This window comes from Mustela putorius, unplaced genomic scaffold (genome assembly GCF_011764305.1).
Source record: "Mustela putorius furo isolate JIRA1106 unplaced genomic scaffold, ASM1176430v1.1 tig00003853_pilon_pilon_pilon, whole genome shotgun sequence".
Lineage (NCBI taxonomy): Eukaryota > Metazoa > Chordata > Mammalia > Carnivora > Mustelidae > Mustela > Mustela putorius.
In genome coordinates, this window is record NW_025422005.1 from 84,213,982 (window position 1) to 84,233,142 (window position 19,161).

The 19,161-nt window shown below is 37.6% G+C and overlaps 1 protein-coding gene across 1 annotated transcript in view; it reads left to right on the forward strand.

Annotated features, from left to right (window-relative positions):
• Positions 1 to 18,802, forward strand: part of PLPPR4 (phospholipid phosphatase related 4) — a 41,362-nt gene extending 22,560 nt beyond the window's left edge. The window contains exons 2-7 of the mRNA XM_004752532.3: positions 553 to 738; positions 8,251 to 8,380; positions 10,533 to 10,728; positions 12,318 to 12,375; positions 13,140 to 13,313; positions 14,931 to 18,802. Of these exons, the coding sequence (XP_004752589.1) occupies positions 553 to 738; positions 8,251 to 8,380; positions 10,533 to 10,728; positions 12,318 to 12,375; positions 13,140 to 13,313; positions 14,931 to 16,256 (2,070 nt within the window). The 3' untranslated portion in view covers positions 16,257 to 18,802. The remainder of the gene's footprint in view (positions 1 to 552; positions 739 to 8,250; positions 8,381 to 10,532; positions 10,729 to 12,317; positions 12,376 to 13,139; positions 13,314 to 14,930) is intronic.
• Positions 18,803 to 19,161: the final 359 nt, after the last annotated feature.

Consider the following 19,161-nt stretch of genomic DNA (forward strand, 5'->3'; position numbering starts at 1 on the left):
CTAGGTAAAAATGTATACAACTGTTCAGGAGATGTGTGGAAACCAATTAGATTATAGGGGGCAGGGGCTTGGGAGTTGTATAAACATCATACAGAATGATGTAAGAAACTGAAACAAGAGCCAGTTCATGCAGAAATTGGTATTCCATGATGTGACATTTGGATCTTTTTCAGGTAGAATGGAAAGCGCTTAGAGTGGTTATGATCGGGAGGGATATGATAAAAAATTTTTTTTTCCAAAGACCCCTTGGTTTTCTGGGTGGAAAGTGGATAGGCGGGGTGGGGAGAGAAGAGTGAGAGTACACCACCAGTTAGGGCGTGATCTGAGAGCAAAGGTGAGGGACATGACACGGGCTCATAGGAGGCTGGTGGCAGGGGAATTAGATGTTCTGAAAGTAGAAGCCATAGCATTTATGAAAGGTGTTAAGTCTGAGATCAGAGGAGAGTGCTGAGAGAAGGGGAAGTAGCCATTTGTTTCCACTTAAAGATGCACTGATCCTATGTATGACCTGTGCACAATAATAAATTGCTCTTCTATATCCTTCCTTCTCAGTTGCCTATATTGGCATCATCGGTGGTTAGCCTGTATTTCCTTGAACTCACGGATGTCTTCAAACCCGTGCACTCTGGATTTAGCTGCTATGACCGGAGTCTTAGCATGCCCTATATTGAACCAACCCAGGAGGCAATTCCGTTCCTCATGTTGCTGAGCTTGGCTTTTGCTGGACCTGCAATTACGGTAAGAATTGCCCCCAAATTATATTTGTCATTCTCCCCAAACTAAGAATGACCACATTTGTGTAATAAATGGGTTAAAAACAAACAAAAAGTGAACTCGAAATCTTGGAAAAGAAAGGTCATGTCTTTAGGGATATTTTGAAAATCCCGTGACTTAATTACTGGCATTAGAAGTTAAGATGTATAATTGCAAAATTAATGGGTCTCTAATGTTCAGTTTTATAAATCATTCTTAAAAAATGTTTGTAACTGCATAATTCCCCTTGAATAGCTAATATGACATTTCTGATATATTTCCTAATTAATGTGTTGATTTGGTATCTGAAGTCTGGAAAGCTGGAGGGGAAAAACAAATAATTATATGGCCAAGAACTTTCTTCTCAATAGCATGTTGATATCACAGTTTCATATTTTTACTGGATTAGCACTTTTTATTGATTATGAGCACTGAGTACCAACAATTATAAAGTAAAAAGGACACAACTCACATTCCTGGCATTTTGGTTCACACATGCGCACACAAACTAAACATAAAATACTTTAGATGCAAAAGAGGCATTTGCATTTTTACATATATAATATAAAGAAATGTCCTAACCTACTGGAATTGAATGTAAAACATAATCCTTTTTAGTTTGTTAACTTACACATTATGAGTAAACACATTTTTCATTAATCCATTAATAAATAAGACTGGACAGGCCTTTTTACCATCTCTTCTGCCCCCAGAATTCCACATAAAGGTCAAGAAACATGTTTCAAGGTTAACATCATTTATTTCTACCAGTAGGAACTGTTACTTTGCTTTTATCATGCTCATGAATGTCAGAGGAAGTGGTTATTAAATGAAAAGCTGTACTTGAATGGAGTTTTTACAAGATTCCCTAATGAATTGGCCAATTCTGGTTCAACACATCAGCAATTTTAGAAAAATCTATACATAAATCTTCCAAAGTCTATACTTTCATGTAGTTATGAATTTGTTTTTTCAAAATTTCTCCTACATTAATTTATAGTGTATGTTTACACTCAAAATAAATTATACAAAACATTCTCAGAAGGTAAAATCAGAACTTAATATTCCACAGAACTTTATCATACTTAAAAGGTCTCCAATACTTTGTAAATAAACTGAGTTATTTTAACTCCAGTTAACTCTAGTGTGATCGGAACTCTTAATGATGTGCTTGGAAATAGCTGCGATTCAAACTAATAAAACTTACCTAAAGGGCAGTATTGCTCAGAATAACGGCACTTTCCTGTCATTTCTCTAACGATTTACTAAAAAATCTGTATCATCAGTCATTAGACAAGAGCAAAAAGAATATAAGCTTTAAACTGTTACACCAGAAAGCATTTATCCTAGTTGGGGTGTAGTCCTCAAACTTATTGTAATAGAATACTTGAAATAAAACAAAATTCTGTACAAATATTCATGACTGTATTGATATTTAACACGAGACTATGTTTGATATTTATTCATTTAAATGATTTTTTATATCCAGAAGCCTTTCCTCCCTAGGGTATTTTATGAAGTTGTTAGGAAGACAAGTCTAGCTGTGACTCCTGCTGCTGCTCACCCCGTTTATCTCACACTGATCCCTTTGCTGACACTGTTAGATGTCCTGAGCTCAACAACCTTGGCCTTATCACTGTGTTCCTGTATCTGTGACTCCCCCATTTCCTTAATAAATTCTTAAGATGCAATCTAAGGATGTTTTCTGGGGCTTCCAGGCCAAAGCTTTCTTTCTGGAGCCTTGAGAAATGACAGGGAGAATCTGCCATGTCTGTCTCTCACCAAGCTGGACGTGGGGAACCCAGTGTCAATACCTCCCACAAAGGACCCACTAAATCTCAGGATCTCCACGGGCCCTCCATAGTTGCCTCTTAATGGAACAAGAGGCAAACTAGGAAAATATTTATATTCTGAGATCCCCTAAATCCCCCCATATCACTTAGAACTCCACAATACTCCAAGGAGTCCATGGTTCTTTCACACTGGGTTCGTAGCTCTGGATAACCAACTCAGTGTAAAACAAATCTTGACTTTGCTCACATTAAATATTGCTTTCGTACCTTTCTCTCAAACACATATCATGCATCTTCTAGATCTCTTTCCAATTTCATTTTCTCCTCTATCTTTAAAGATTTCTCCCAAAATATTTATTTTCTCAACATTGGTGTTATGGGATCTGTAGTCCTCTTGTCCCATGCCCCTAATTCTGTCTCTAATCTTGCTACATAGTTACAATTCTAATCTCCTTCCCCTCTTGGTGAAAAGGTGAAAAATAGCAAGTAGACTCTAATGGCCAACTTTCAAGGATGCTGTTTTCTTTTTATGTATATGTAGCATTAACCTGTTAGAAAATGGGTTGGCGAGGGAGGAGGGGAAGCAAGAGGAATCCTTCATGTGGAAATGGTTTTTAAAGCCCAGTTCTGATGGGCATTAAGGAGGCCACTTGATGTAATTGAGCACTGGGTGTTACATACAACTGATGAATCACTAAATTCTGCACCTGAAACTAATGCTACACTGTATGTTAACAACATAATGTTTAAATTAAAAATTAAAAAAAATAAATAAAGGCCACATCTGTGAAGGGAGGCATGGTTTTCACCCACTCATCTGGAGAGGAGACCAAGTGAAAAACAAAAGAACTCATGTCAGCAATATTCTTCAAAAGAATCTTTACAAGAACAAAAGATCAACTGATTTTTGATAGAGGCATTTAAATATACATCACGTAATGTTTGCTTTTCAGATTTTTTAGAGTGCTTTGAGAGACGTTTTAAAAATAACCTGTCTTCGTGATGCTGTACCAGAAACTATAAAAATTCCTTTCATGTCTGTGAAATACATTTTCTTATGTCTCTGAAATTGCCCTTGAATTGAAAAATTTCATCCTTAATGCTCACTTTTCATTTACTTTAAAGTAATAATGAAATAAGCATTTTGTTCAGTCCTTTGGAGATTGTATCTCAGGGAAAACAGCAGTTTTAAATGTTCATGTAATCTGTATGAATAGAAAAAAATGTATACTTTCTCTTCGCTGGAAGTTAACTTTTATTACATTTTATTAAAGGATAAATATATCTAACTTTATAGGAGAATTCTATTGGAATTTGATTATAGATCCTAGATGGGAACCTTACACAATATTAAATGTATTAGGGTTTCCAAAAGACTTTCACTACAGATTTAAACACTATAATAAATACTATTTTGTCATTCTCTTTTGCTGTTTCCACAATGAAGACTTTTTAAAAATTTTTATGTATTTATTTGAAAGAGAGGGTGAGAGAGAGAGCATGAGTGGAGAGGAGGGGCAGATGGAGAGGTTGGAGCAGACTCCCACTGATCAGAGAGCCCTATGCAGGGCTCCATTCTGGGACTCAGGATCATGACCTGAGCCAAAGGCAGACGCTTAATGGACTGAGCCACCCAGATGCCCCAATAAAGACTTTTTCATTGTGAGTTCTCCCTGTGGTAGATATTCCTAGGGCAGTGCCCATATGATTAATAGAAAAAAATATATTTCTCACTGTGTCTCCCCTGAAGCAGAGCCATTTCAGAATCTCTTCCAAAAACCTCCCCATGATATTCAACAAGAAACAAAAAATTCTTTTTTGGCCTGTGTACAGATTAAACAGAATATTGTGAAAAGATACATGTCAGAAATTGTTTTCTGTTTACAAATGACAAAAGCAGCAAATAATTTTATTGTCAGAGTCTAAACTCTGAAACCACATTTTAGCACAACCAGCATGCCATTCAGAATGAGGAAACAAGCAGGCGCATTTAGAAATACATCAGGAAGCATCTCCCCTCCCCCCGAGGAAAATTCCATCTTTGGACAAAATTGAACCACTTTGAAAATTCATGTAATGACATACAGATCAAGGTTAAATGAATAGAAGTGTGAGGAGAAAATTGATGTGTTTCTTAGAGAGGACAGTTGGGAGATGTCAAAATAATGACAAGAAACCTCTATCCATAATCAAGCCAAATAGTATTAAAGCACTCTCTTGACATATGAGTCTTGAACATATTAAACAACTAAAATAAAATGCCTGAAATCTCAAGGTCATTTGAGATAATGACTACTGTGTTGTATGCTAAGACACTTTTCCCTAATGGCACTACACAAATAAATTCTTATATAATTTAACGTTCCTGGACAAAATGTGAATCATTACACATATAATTGAAAAGAGAAGAAAAAAAGTATCTGCAGAACTATTTTTGAGGAAGTGAGGATAAAATCAATATCTTTTAACCATGCAAGAGTGCATTTCAGGAATGAGTGGTTAATTCTCTTGAAATGATGAATTTTAGATAACCACTATCTTATTCTATGTTTTGTGGTGTTTTGTGTGGTGTTTTGTGTGTGGTGTTTTGTGTCACATCTATCTATGCAGAATACAAGACCTACTGTGTTTCTAACTTAAAGTAATAGTGTAGGATGATATTTCTCAAGAAGTATAAATAATTAACTCACTGTTAAAATGATTTGAAAAAAAAAAACCCTCCTTTTGGTGATTTCAATACAATTGATCTTCAAGATGTTTATCATATATGCCACATGATTTTCACACATTTATGATTATTGATTCCATTAAACAATTATTTTTTATACAAATTAAGATTCTTTATAATTGTATACATACCGTGATACCTACAGAATTAAATATAACAGATTGAATACTCCAAACAGAAGGTTGTAGGCTGTCATTAGTTTAAAAAAAAAAAACTATAATTTTAAATACTTCATAAAATAAATGTTAAGCTAGTAATGAGAACTGGGAAGTTTCCCTTAGAAAATCTATTTGAGCCCCTTATCATGACTATGACCTTTAAAGTGACATCATCCCTTATTTCTAAGACTGCCAGTATCTCCTGTAATTCAACTTTTCTCAGCTCCACACATGTCTACAAATCAATGTCGCATTTCAAATCAATCTCTTAAGCATGGTGATCTTAAATATTTGAATTTTTTACGTAAATAAGACTCATAATTTCAAATCTTGCTTCTCTTTTGTAGCACGATTAAGGGCCTGAATGCCCAATCAGCCAACAAACATCCCACATTGAAGGTTAACAAATGCAAACCCCACAATGGCAGCCATTGTGCTAGACAGTGAGAGTAAAGGGTGAATAAGAAACGGCCCTTCCCAGGGCACCTGGGTGGCTCAGTTGGTTAAGTGACTGCCCTGGCTCAGGTCATCATCCCGGAGTCCTGGGATGGAGTCCCACATCAGGCTCTCTGCTTAGCGAGGAGTCTGCTTTTCCCTCTGCCCTTACCCCTTCTCATGCTCTCTCTCGCTCTCTCATTCTAAATAAATAAATTAATTAATTTAAAAAAATCTTTAAAAAAATAATAATAAAAAAAATAAAGAAAAAAAAATAAAGAAAGAAAAGAAAAGGCCCTTCCCTCAGCGGGTTATAGTCTAGTGAGAGACAAACAAGTGAACAACTGAAGTGCACTTTCACTGAGTTATACTAAAAAGGAAGGATAGGTGCTAAGGAAACCACAAAGAAGATATAATTCAGTTTAGGGTGGTGTTGGGTGTTTCAAGGAAAACTTCGTGAAGGAAGTGATGACCAAATGCATTGGGTCTCTTCCCTGATGTCCTATGTCCTAGAATCCTACAGCAAATATACTTTTCTTTAACTTAACACCTTTAATCTGTTAATCTTTCTGATATTACATTACCGCTCCTGTCCATTGTAAACACATTCTCTTTTTCCTTTTCCTTTTTCTTTTTTCTTTATTTTTTTTTTTTCCTGAGAGACACAGAAAGAAAGCATGAGGTGGGGAGGAGCAGAGGGAGAGAGAGAGAGAATCTTTTAAATTATTTATTTAATTTTTTCAATATATATATATTTTTTTAAACAAAAGGCCTGAACTTTATTAATTCTCTGCCAACACCGTCCCCGCCCCCCCAGCCCTGGTGAGAAGACTGCAGGGGTCAGAGGTCACCAGGCCTCAGGGCCGGGAGGGCCAAAGCGCCTCAGTAGCTGCTCCTGGTCTTCCAGGTCAATATTTTTTTTAAATTTTTAATAAACATATAATGTATTATTAGCCCCAGGGATACAGGTCTGTGAGTCGTCAGGCTTACACACTTCACAGCACTCACCATAGCACATACCCTCCCCAATGTCCATAATAACCCCACCACCTTCTGCCTACACCCCTCCCCCTGGCAACCCTCAGTTTGTTTTGTGAGATTAAGTCTCTTCTCCTTTGCCTCCCTCCCTATCCCATCTTGTTTCATTTATTCTTTTCCTACCCGCCAAACCTCCCACGTTGCATCTCCACTTCCAGAGAGAGAGAATCTTAAGAGAGAATCTCCATGTCTAGCGCAGAGCCCCACACGGAGCACAGTGTGCAGTCCTGAAATCACAACCTGCGCCAAAATCAAGAGTCAGACATTCAACCGAAAGAGTCCCCCAGGCACCCCTGTAAACACATTTTCTAATCTTATGCCTAAGAAATTGTACCCTGCTTACCTAAATTCTCTTGTAATTTGCATTCTCCAACAAAATAGCTACCAGCCACACGTGACTATTTCTGTTGTCTAAAATAATTTGAAATTTAAATACTGGACTAATTGTGGTGAAATAAAATAAAAAATTCAGCTCCTCAGGTGTAGTAGCTAAACTTCAAGGCTCAATAGCCACATGTGGGTAGTGATGACCGACCCTATTGGAAAGGACAGGAAATATTTTCATCATCACAGAAATTTTTGTTGGACAGTTTGGTTATAGATCTCAGCTTTCTAACCCCATGCATGCTTTCCATGGATGGAACCTTCTGCTCAATTCTGAATTGGCTTATTGAAATGATATGTTAGTAAAATTTTCTAATCCTAGCTCTGGTGTTAACTTTATCCTTCCCCTGCCCCCACCCAGCCATCTTGTTTTTGTGCTATAAGAGATGAAATGCCAAGACTCTAAGAATTAGGGCAGAATCAGTAACTGTGCAATTAAGCAATAAGCCATCATCCCTGGATACTGTTGAACAAAGGGCCAAAGACTGAGTGCTGCAACCGCAAGAAAATGCCAGGACCATATCTCACCCTTGACCAGTCCATAGGCACCCAGAAGATCCAACTAGCGCTCTCCACAGTGCCCTGATTGCTGCTTCTCACTGCTCGCTCAACCACTCAGGAGAAATTGCTCACATCTCTAACACTTTATAGAAAAATATATCTTGGGGCACCTGAGTGGCTCAGTGGGTTAAGCCTCTGCCTTTGGCTCGGGTCATGATCTCAGGGTCCTGGGATCAAGCCCCGCATCGGGCTCTCTGCTCGGCGGGGAGCCTGGTTCTGCCTCTCTCTGCCTGCCTCTCTGCCTACTTGTGATCAGTCTCTGTCAAATAAATAAGTAAAATTAAAAAAAAAAAAAAAAAAAAAAACCTTTTTCTTGTTGAACCGATGATGTGTTAAGAGATAACTTAGAATTCATTTGTTACCCATCAGGTCCATTCTGAACACCATCCTGTCTTTGCAGATTATGGTAGGGGAAGGAATTCTCTACTGTTGCCTGTCCAAAAGAAGAAATGGGGTTGGACTGGAGCCCAACATAAATGCCGGAGGCTGCAATTTCAACTCCTTCCTTAGAAGAGCCGTCAGATTCGTTGGTGGGTGTGGGGAACCACAAAGAAAGGAATTATTTTTTCCCAAATAGAAATGTTATATTTAATTACAGATATTAAGTTTTTAAAGCTATAATTTAGATGTATAATTTCAGGTACAGGATGAGTTCTACATTATACAAAAAAACTGCTAAAACACCAAGATTGGGGCTTTGTATCTGTAATATGTTATTTACAGTTATAGTCCTTATTTTGAGAGTTAGCATGCCATTCATTTTAGTATATTTTTGTCTTAGCTGTGGTGGAAGCATAAGTTTACTTTAAAATGGTTTCTCTGGATGTGTGTTTGTTTTTTAAAATGGAGAATAAATGTTGGGAGGCTATTGTGAATGGATAACTCTTCAGAAATTAGTTTAGCCACATCAGTGATTCCATTTCAATTCTGGAGTGTTTTCATCCAGAAGCTACTGCACATGGAAATGTCACCATACAGAACTGAATCATGACTATTTTTCCTTGGTTATAACCTCTAACTTTTCCCCCTATTTTTTTTTTTTTAATCTAAACCCGTATCTCTTCTGATTAGCCTGGGACCATCTTAATGTTTGAGTCACAGACCTTTTTGTTTTTTAAACCAAGTTGAGAAGTCAAAACACAGTATACCACACCAATATGAATGCTTCACATTCATTCCCAGTAAGTCAGTAAAAAATTACTTTACCTGTAACCTCTCAGCTCAAAGAGAATAGGTCATTTTATCTAATATCTAGACAATAATTAAATATAACCTTCTCTCCCACTAGAGGAAAAGCCTGGTTTAATGCCCAGGCTCTGATCCACTGATCAAGGTACTTGGAGATGGTGAGCCACGAATAAGCCCTTTAGCGAGGCCACAACTGAGGCAAGAAAAGAAGTCTTCAGGACATATAGCTGATCTCAGGGAACAATTTTGCTAATGTAACAATTGCTTTGGACAAAGGGGCATATATCCTCTGTGAAAAGCCTCGTGCCTCTGAGGATAGTCCAGCTTTCCCTAGAGAATAAGGTCCCAGAACCCCATCCTCTGAGGGTCTGGAGATGCTCCTTCTCCAAAGGTAAAAATGGATGGGTTTTCCCACTGAAGCCTACTCCTCTCCAGGACCAGTATGCTGCTAGGAATTAGAAAGTAGAAATAAAGGGCCTATATCTTGAATTCCAGATGATCAGGTGGAGAAGGAATGGGGAGAGTCATTGCTAGGTAAGGATAGGCAGAAAAGGAAAGTGGAAAACAGGGTAATGGGCAGGCCAACGACCACTATCTGGAGGGGTTTATTGATGAATTACTCAGCTGCCTCTTGTATTGATTTCTATGAGCACATCATGAATCAGAATCCAGACTGTCAAGTCAGAGTGAATCCAGGGTGTCAAGACGACGTAGAGGAAGCCAGGTTCAGATCAAATGTATGTGAGCAGAGCTAGATTCCCATGCAAGGGACTTGGAGCAGGAATGGAGTTCAAGTGAACATGCCTGAATCAGAGTTTGTGAGTTTATGGTTTGAGACTGGGGCCAGGAGGCAAAAGAAAGAATTTGGGCGGGGAGATACAAGAGCATCATCTCTGAATTACAAATCTGCAGGAAGTCTCCCACAGCCCTGCATCCAAGATATGATTATTATTTCCGTGACAGGGCCCGCCTACCCTCTTCTCTGTTTTAATTAGCATTCCCGGTATGACTGCAGCTTGTGGGGAGCTGGAACCAGTTCTGTAGGGCTTGGCAACTGTGGCTGGAGTTAGGGAGTCCTGGGGAGAGAGAGAGCCCCAGAAGCTCAAACGTGCTAAGCAATTTTAAATTATTTTGAATTTTTGCCTCATTCCCCATATTTCATCCTCCTCAAATCACACAGTTGGTCACCTTCACATGCCCCAGATATCTGACAAGTGGCCTATAGTAATAATATTAAGAATGGTCCTTTTTAACCAAACTAATTAAAAATACTCCAAATGACTACCCTGGTGGTATTCATTGCCCTTATTTTGGCATTATCTGGTTTAAAGGTACAGGAATTTTCTATCCTTATTTTCTCTAAATAAACTCAGAGAAAATGATCACGACAGATTTGCAGGTCACCACATTAATGTGTAGTAAACATGGTTGATGATGGTACAATGTTGGTATGAAGCACTAACTTAATCAGGATTTCTTTCCCATTGTGTATAGGTGTTCATGTGTTTGGACTGTGCTCTACAGCTCTCATTACGGATATCATACAGCTCTCCACAGGGTATCAGGCACCATACTTTCTGACTGTGTGCAAGCCAAACTATACCTCTCTGAATGTGTCTTGCAAAGAAAATTCCTACATTGTAGAAGATATTTGCTCAGGATCTGACCTTACAGTTATCAACAGTGGCAGGTCAGAAATGGAGATTTTTAACCTTCCCATGTCAGTGTTTTCATGGTTCTTGAATAACGACTGTGGGATTGTTTTATGCATACATTTTTCAGTCATAAGGATTTTGATTTTATTTTTCTTTTCTTTATTTTCAATCCAATGATTTCTTTAGTGGTTACACCATAGAAACTCTGGTGGCTCATTCCAAATCCTCCTGTCTCAAAAATACCAGCCTCACATTCTTGCCACTAATCTTCATATCACCAAATCCTATTCATGTTTTGCGAGGTACCCTAGACTCTTTATGGTTTTAGGTTAACACAATTGATTTATCTTAGGATGTTTATATTGACTTAAGTGGAAGCTTAAATATTTATATTTACATCTCCATTTTATGTTGTATTTTTTAAAAATCACATGAACCTTCCTTTTGGTAGAGTTTTATATGTGCATCTACTTTGTATAAACCCAGAAGATCAGTATAGCTTCTATTCTTGCATTTTAAAAAATAAAAGACAGAAAAACTCAAGAAAATACCAGTGCATTAAGTTTTTCTCAATCAATGAAGTAAAAATTAAACTTTCTGGCAAGAGATAATGTTTTGGAAATCCAAAAGAAATAAGTTACAGAACGATGAAGGGCAATAAGTGATTGCTATAAGAACTGCATTTGTTGCTCAGTGAGTTCTCAAGATCAATTTGAGTTGAAAATAAGTTAGTAAGTACCCTTGAAGAAGCAGAAACTGATATTATGTAATTATACAATTTCAAGTTCTCATAGTCCATTCAATAATTTTGAAGCTACATTTAAGACCAATGTCCTCTACTCTTTCTCAATCTTTCTACATATCTTGTCTGCTTTAAGTGGCAATCCTTTTTATGGGTACCAAATAATTAGGAGGACATTAATATAACTGAAGTTTATTTTTTAAAGTTTTTTTTCTATTAAGAGAAATCTCTATTTTTCTTCCTTCGCCTGTCCTTTTCGGTGTTTCTCCCATACCCTGTGTTGCACCTCTCTCTCAGCTTGCTTCTTCAATTATTTAACTAAATAAGATGCTCTACGATTCTCAAGATGCTCTACAATTCTCCACGTTAAAGTGGAGAAACACTCTGTTAAAATTGGACTTCTTGTGTTTTCTAGAGTGTAAAAATTACATTTAGACCCATTGCTGTGAGAAAATAATTTTGTGTTTGAAAATTTTGTGTAAATGCACCCATATATTTAGGAGCATAAGAGAAGTTTCAAAGCTTTAAAATCCTAGGTTTTATGGACCTTTACTTTAAACTGACACACTTTGAATACCAAAGAACAATTATAATGTTTTCCAACCCACTTCTCCTTTCAACCATCTTTTCAGTGGTGTAACAAATCGATTCCTCCAACGCTAACACTTTGTATTGGAAAGCGCACTATGCTATTCTTTAATTCTAATAGTGATTAGCAGTGTTTATCACTCCGATCTTTCTCCAGAAATCTAAAGAGAAATTAAAGTTATCACTTACTGCCTTGAGGCTTTTAGATAGAACATTTGAAGCACCCAGCGTTCTTATGATTGTTAGCAGTGAATCTGAAACAGAAGGCATAATCTGACTGTCTTCCTTTGGCAGAAAATCATTCCCTTCTCAGCATGCGACCCTCGCTGCCTTTGCGGCTGTGTACGTTTCGGTAAGTCTCTGACTCTTTTTCATCAGTCCGTGTCCTAGAGAATATCTGAGAAATGAGTCTTGTCTCCAAGTGACTAATTAGATTATATAGCCGTGTAATAACAGAACAGTAAACCTGAGCACAGCAGTCCTTCAACACAGTTGCACCGAAAACATAAATTGGATGATACTGTATACAATACTACATTAAATGAAATTTTCTACACAGTCATAATACTTATTCAGCCTGGTATCCTTTCAATGCACTATATCTCATGGCAAGGTAGTGTGAACTATATGAAAGTTATAAATTCTCGAACTGAAAGAACTGTGTTTAAGCACACGCATACACACATACACACATGCTTTACTTTCAGTATTTATGTAATAGTGAGTTCAAAGTCAGTGTAAAGTTGATAAATGATATACAGTAAATCCACATAGTGTCTGATTAATACAATAGTCCATCAGGTCCTATGTGAGAAAAGTGGACTGGAATTAGGTGACAAGTAACTTGGACACTAAACAGTTATCTTGCTAATTATACTGCTTCAACTTATCTTTCAAGCTTTCATGTAATTAAATGAGATATGCTTTTTATTTGATGAACTTTGCTATGTATTTCTTCTTTTTCAGGAATAGAACATAGCCATAGCAGGGGGAAAGGAGCAGTAAAATTGATGTCAAATGTATGAGTTAGACTTTGAGTCTAACTTTTTATTCGATTATAATTTAATGGTAAAATGACCTTTCTAACATACTTACCAGATTGCTTTCATTTTTCAGATGTACTTCAATTCCACATTAACGGATTCCTCTAAGCTTCTCAAACCCCTCTTGGTCTTCACCTTTATCATCTGTGGGATCATCTGCGGGCTCACCCGAATAACTCAGTATAAGAACCACCCAGTTGATGTCTATTGTGGCTTTTTAATAGGAGGAGGAATTGCTCTCTACTTGGTAAATGATTTACTATTCTCATTTAATAAACCACAGCTTAAATAGAAAACATGCATCAAAGTAAAGTTAGAAGATCAGGAACTGGGCATAAGCTTGGGTTTCCCATGGGAGCATTGATTGCCAATGCTTACAGAATAATCAAGGAAGACTGAGAGCTGTGTCCTTCAAGTTCCTCCTTTGCCCTTGTGTGAGTGTGATTTCACGGTGTCCAGCAATTAGCCTGGGGTCCGTAGTCTGAAGGGCTTTGGCTTGAATCTCAAGTATCTTATATTTGGTCAGACTACATTATCTTTTAGCAACCGGTTTCATCACTTATTAGGTGAGAATAGTAACTGACTATTTCATATAAAAACAAAGATGAAGCGACTATGTTTACTGACCACAGTGCCAGCACTGCATGTCGAACAATATGGCAGAGGTTCTTACAGTCTAGTGGACAGTTTCCCCAAATTTACTCCTTTAAATACAATTATTAATGGAGCCTTAGGTAGGGACTGCTCATCCTGAGAACTCTGGCAGGGAGAGCAAAGATAGGTACTATTTAGAAGAAAAGCTTCTGGAGAGGCAGAAGCTGGACTTATTCCATTTCTGTTTGCACCCAGTGCCCCGAAATTGGAAATTATCCATTGCAAGCCAATGCTACTATAAATTGTTAAGTGCTCCATAAAATGTTAAATCCATGGGATTCTTGTGGGTTGATTTGAAAAGTGGCTACCAAAGAGGTATCTGCTGCTTTCTCTTACCTCTAAACTAAAGCATCTCAGAAGCTGAAAATCTAACAAGAATTTGATCTTCCATGTGTAAAAATTGTAAAAATTCTGAATCTAAACTTTGCCTCATCCAAATTTTTATCCCCCAAACCCAAAATAACAGAAAACTGGTAGGTTGAGGATGAAGATACGATTACATGAAATTTAGCTCAGATTTAGTGTACTAGCATTGAATTGATCAACTATTGCTTCCAAACTTAAAGGAAAGAACATGGATGTTCCCAACTAGTACTAATGTCTGCCCTTTCTTTTGAGAATATTCTGTGTAATGCTGACCACCCAGGGCTGTGTTTGATCTGAGTTTTAACAGTATTTTTCTCTGACCTCACTGCAAAACCTAACAGCATGTTTTATGAATGATTCCTTGCTTTATATTTTTCATGCCTCCCCCACTTTCCATCAGGGGGTGTGATTGAAAATGGAAGGTAAAATAAATCAGTTACGCTATTCAAGGTGTCACTCAACAAGAGGTTCCTAAATCCAGAAAAATGAGTTGCTTTGAAAAGCAGAAGAACGTCCTTATTTCTTTCATTGTCTGTCTTTTTTTCTCAAAACATACAGAGGATAAGATTCACAAAAACATCCAGGGGGATGGAGAAAGGAGAGAAAATCCAATTAATATAAAATAACGGTCCCCTTAGTTCTGAACGGTTAGTTCTGTGATTTATGATATAACTTACAGAAGATTTCCTGAGTAATTGTACTTTGGTTTTTTTGTTATTTGTATTAGTCAATGATGGATAGAGAGCACATACCTTCTTTATATGCTTCAGTGGATCATCTGAAACAAATTCTTAGTAACCGTGTCTTCTAGTGCATGATGTTCATTGTTTCTCTTCAACACTAGGGCCTGTATGCTGTGGGGAATTTTCTGCCTAGTGATGAGAGTATGTTTCAGCACAGAGATGCCCTCAGATCTCTGACAGACCTCAACCAAGACCCCAGCCGAGTTTTATCCGCTAAAAATGGTAGCAGCAGCGATGGAATTGCTCACACAGAAGGTATCCTCAACCGAAACCACAGAGATGCTAGCTCATTGACAAACCTTAAAAGAGCAAATGCTGATGTGGAAATCATCACTCCACGGAGCCCCATGGGGAAGGAGAACATGGTTACCTTTAGCAATACCCTGCCTAGAGCCAACACCCCATCCGTAGAAGACCCTGTCAGAAGAAATGCCTCCATTCATGCCTCTATGGATTCTGCTCGATCAAAGCAGCTTCTCACCCAGTGGAAGAATAAGAATGAAAGTCGGAAGTTGTCCTTGCAAGTTATAGAGACTGAGCCTGGACAGTCACCACCCAGATCCATAGAAATGAGGTCAAGCTCAGAGCCCTCCAGGGTGGGGGTGAATGGAGACCACCATGCTCCCAGCAATCAATACCTCAAAGTACAGCCTGGCACTGTCCCTGGGTGTAACAATAGCATGCCTGGGGGACCAAGAGTGTCCATTCAGTCCCGCCCTGGGTCCTCACAGTTAGTGCATATCCCCGAGGAAACCCAGGAAAACATAAGCACCTCTCCCAAAAGCAGCTCTGCTCGAGCCAAATGGTTGAAAGCTGCTGAGAAGACTGTGGCCTGTAATAGAAGCAACAGCCAGCCCCGAATCATGCAAGTAATCGCTATGTCCAAGCAGCAGGGCGTCCTCCAAAGCAGCCCCAAGAACACTGAAGGCAGCACAGTCTCCTGCACAGGCTCCATCCGCTACAAAACCTTGACAGACCATGAACCCAGTGGGATCGTAAGGGTTGAGGCTCACCCAGAGAACAACAGGCCCATCATACAGATCCCATCCACTGAAGGCGAAGGTAGTGGCTCCTGGAAATGGAAAGCCCCTGAAAAGGGCAGCCTTCGCCAAACTTATGAGCTCAACGATCTCAACAGGGACTCAGAAAGCTGTGAGTCCCTGAAAGACAGTTTTGGTTCTGGAGACCGCAAGAGAAGCAACATAGATAACAATGAGCATCACCACCATGGAATCACCACAATCCGGGTCACCCCAGTAGAGGGCAGCGAAATTGGGTCAGAGACGCTGTCCATTTCCTCCTCCCGCGACTCTACCCTGCGGAGAAAGGGTAACATCATCTTAATCCCTGAAAGAAGTAATAGCCCTGAAAACACTAGAAATATCTTCTACAAGGGAACCTCCCCAACACGGGCTTATAAAGATTGAGTGATGGCATTCGGCACTTGAGCAACCCCCAAAAGACCACATCTTGATTCTACCTGTGCTCTGTTCCAGCAGATTGAGAAAACTTCTCATCCAACTGGGTCATCTACCATCAGCCCGGAACTCAATGACTCTTGAGAACTACTACACTCAAGCTTGTAGATTTCACATCATGGGGAGGGAAAAGCACAATGCAGGAACCTAACTAATGTGATATTGTGAAGAATCTTAAGACCTATCTTCAAACTCAAAAGGTTTGCAGAAGGCAGTATCAGAAGAAAGTGGTTTCCTTCAGTGTATACTATTTTACTTCCTGAATGTGCCAACTTTAGGGATCTTTCTTTATAATTAGCTGTGGGAATCCAGAATACGTGTTTCCCTACAGCAGAGGCCATGCAGTATTATATATTCATTTTGCAGATCTGCACCTAGAGCTCAGTAAGGGTGGTGCTGATTATTATAGTACATATACGATGTAAACTCTCAAATTCTATTTAGCTGTGAAATAGTGGTGTGCAATTCCTTGTCAAAGAAATGCTACTGTATTAAGAAGATGCTGGCTGCTTTGTGTTAGAATAGGACACCCCGCAGCTTCTCTGTAGTGGCTCTGTCACAGTCAAAAAACGAAAAGGTTTTGTGCATTTCTTCAAAATTATGCTTTGTTCAGCAACAAAAATTGTGTAGGAATATTTTCAGTGAGAGGGAAAAACTAGTACTTTTCTACATAGGTTGTTTTTATTTTGATGCTTACTTTTTATTTAAGTATAGCTACTGCTCCTGATTCTGTTTTTTAGTAAGTAAATTTGCAGAATTTTAAAAATACTTTGTTTTAGCGTCTTTGGAAATTGTGATCATATTTTGCATTTTATGGCTCCTCCTTTATTTATTAATTGAAAATTTTTTTGATGTTATGGATATGTTTTTCTATTTTTAAAGCAAGAATAACAGTTGACATTCCTTAAGCAAAATATATTTCTGTGAATTTGTGAACAAGAAATCTGAACCAACACTTGACATTGTGGATTACATTGCCAGCAATGTTGGGTGAATCCACACTTGGATGTTTCCAACCAGCTGGCTTTGGTTGCTATCTTAACAAGTAATCCAAAAACTTCATTTTGTTCCAGATTATTCTTTTTTATATCCTAATAACCAGTAAATTAGAGCAACAGTTGTTGGGTTTTACCTTCTTCCCTCAGATATTTTTGCTCATTGGACATCAACAGGAAGATCTGAAAAAAAATGCAAATTGATAAGTGAAAATATCAGTATAAATTAACAATATATTTCTTCAAATTCTCTAAGTAGTCACAGTGTTAGTGCTTAATATGCAAACAATAGTTTTGCTACCTATCCTGAATAAAGCCTTCAGCCTAAATCAAAGGAAACCAATACAATGAGAAGAAGATAAAACCAAAACATTTGGAGGTGTTTTCCAACTTAAAAATTTAAGTACGGAGAAATATTTGGTTCTTGGAATTTATTATCAAGCCTTTTTTACACCATTTCTTAAGAATTCTAATATACACTCAATGATTGCCAAGGGGATAGAAGGTAACGACAAAGCTGGTTGAACTGATCTGTTTCGTTTTCCATGAGGACAGAAGGAGTTGTTTGAGATAAAGACTATCACTTCATTATCAACTTCTACAGGAAAAGGGCAAAGCTTTCTAGAGTCACCAACTTCCTAAAAGCATTAGGGATTTAGCTGAAACCAGCAGAATTGAAAACTCTGGCAATAAAATATGATTCACCTATATCCCTTCTGGCAATTTCCTTCTCAGAGAGGGAAGTGGGAGTAAAATGTTGCCTTCCCCACTTCTCGCCACTACCACCGTCACCACACTCCTACTGGCTTCTGCCATTTCATAGAGAGAAAGGTGGACTGGTTTTAGTACTCTGAAGAAAAAAAAAAAAGCTGCAGCATTTCAGGTGCAGTAAGATGTTTCCTAATCTTTCCTATTTCTTAACAAAAGATTTTAAAGTACTTCTCTAGTCATTGAGGGTTTTTTTTTCCTTTACATAAATATTGATATATTCTTTTTCTACTCAAAGTGCCAAAGGCTACAGTTTTTAATGACTGAACCAATTGTACCACATTGTTAAGGAAATATAATGATAGTCACTAGAACTCAGACCTCTGCATGTATATTTGATAATACATCTTTTGTAAAAAAAAATTACAAAAAAATATTTGTTTACATTCCACTGGTACCTTAATTTAAAATAAATGAGACTAACAGGTGGTATCTCTTCTTAGTGTTCTATTTATCTGATTTGCTAATGAGAGCACTTCTTCCTTTGTTAGGCTGTGCTTTACTGAGAAAACCAAGTATTGAATAAAGAGAGTAATTATCTTTTTAAAGTAAATAAAATTATGAAAATATATATAATATATATAAAGTATTGTGTTTAATAAAATGTTATGCAATGTTTTCCAAACTGATAAAGTTTGTAAAGTGCTATAATGTATTTTGTTAAGTACAGATTAAAGCTATTGTGTGAGTATATTGTGCTAACATCATAGAAATAAAGATTAGATTTCTTCACCAAAATTGGAACATTTTGGTTTTTTATTTCAGAGAGAGTATGAATGGATAATAACTTGGCTTATAGGAAAACAGCTGAAGAAACAAGAATGAATCAGAGCTGAATACATTCATAATTGTTTAGAAGAAAGAGTATTGCACTCACAAAGAAAAGTTTATCAAACTACACCATAATGTTTCTGCATAATTTTGAGTTTTGATTTTATGCTTATAACAAGATCTCTTTAAAATTTACTTAGACATAGATTTCTCACATATGAACATTATAAAGTAAAAAAATTAAAATATGTCAGGGCTAATTGCTCTGAATCAACTTTTGAATAAAGTAGTTGTTGGGCCTCTTTTCCCCAATGTTATTG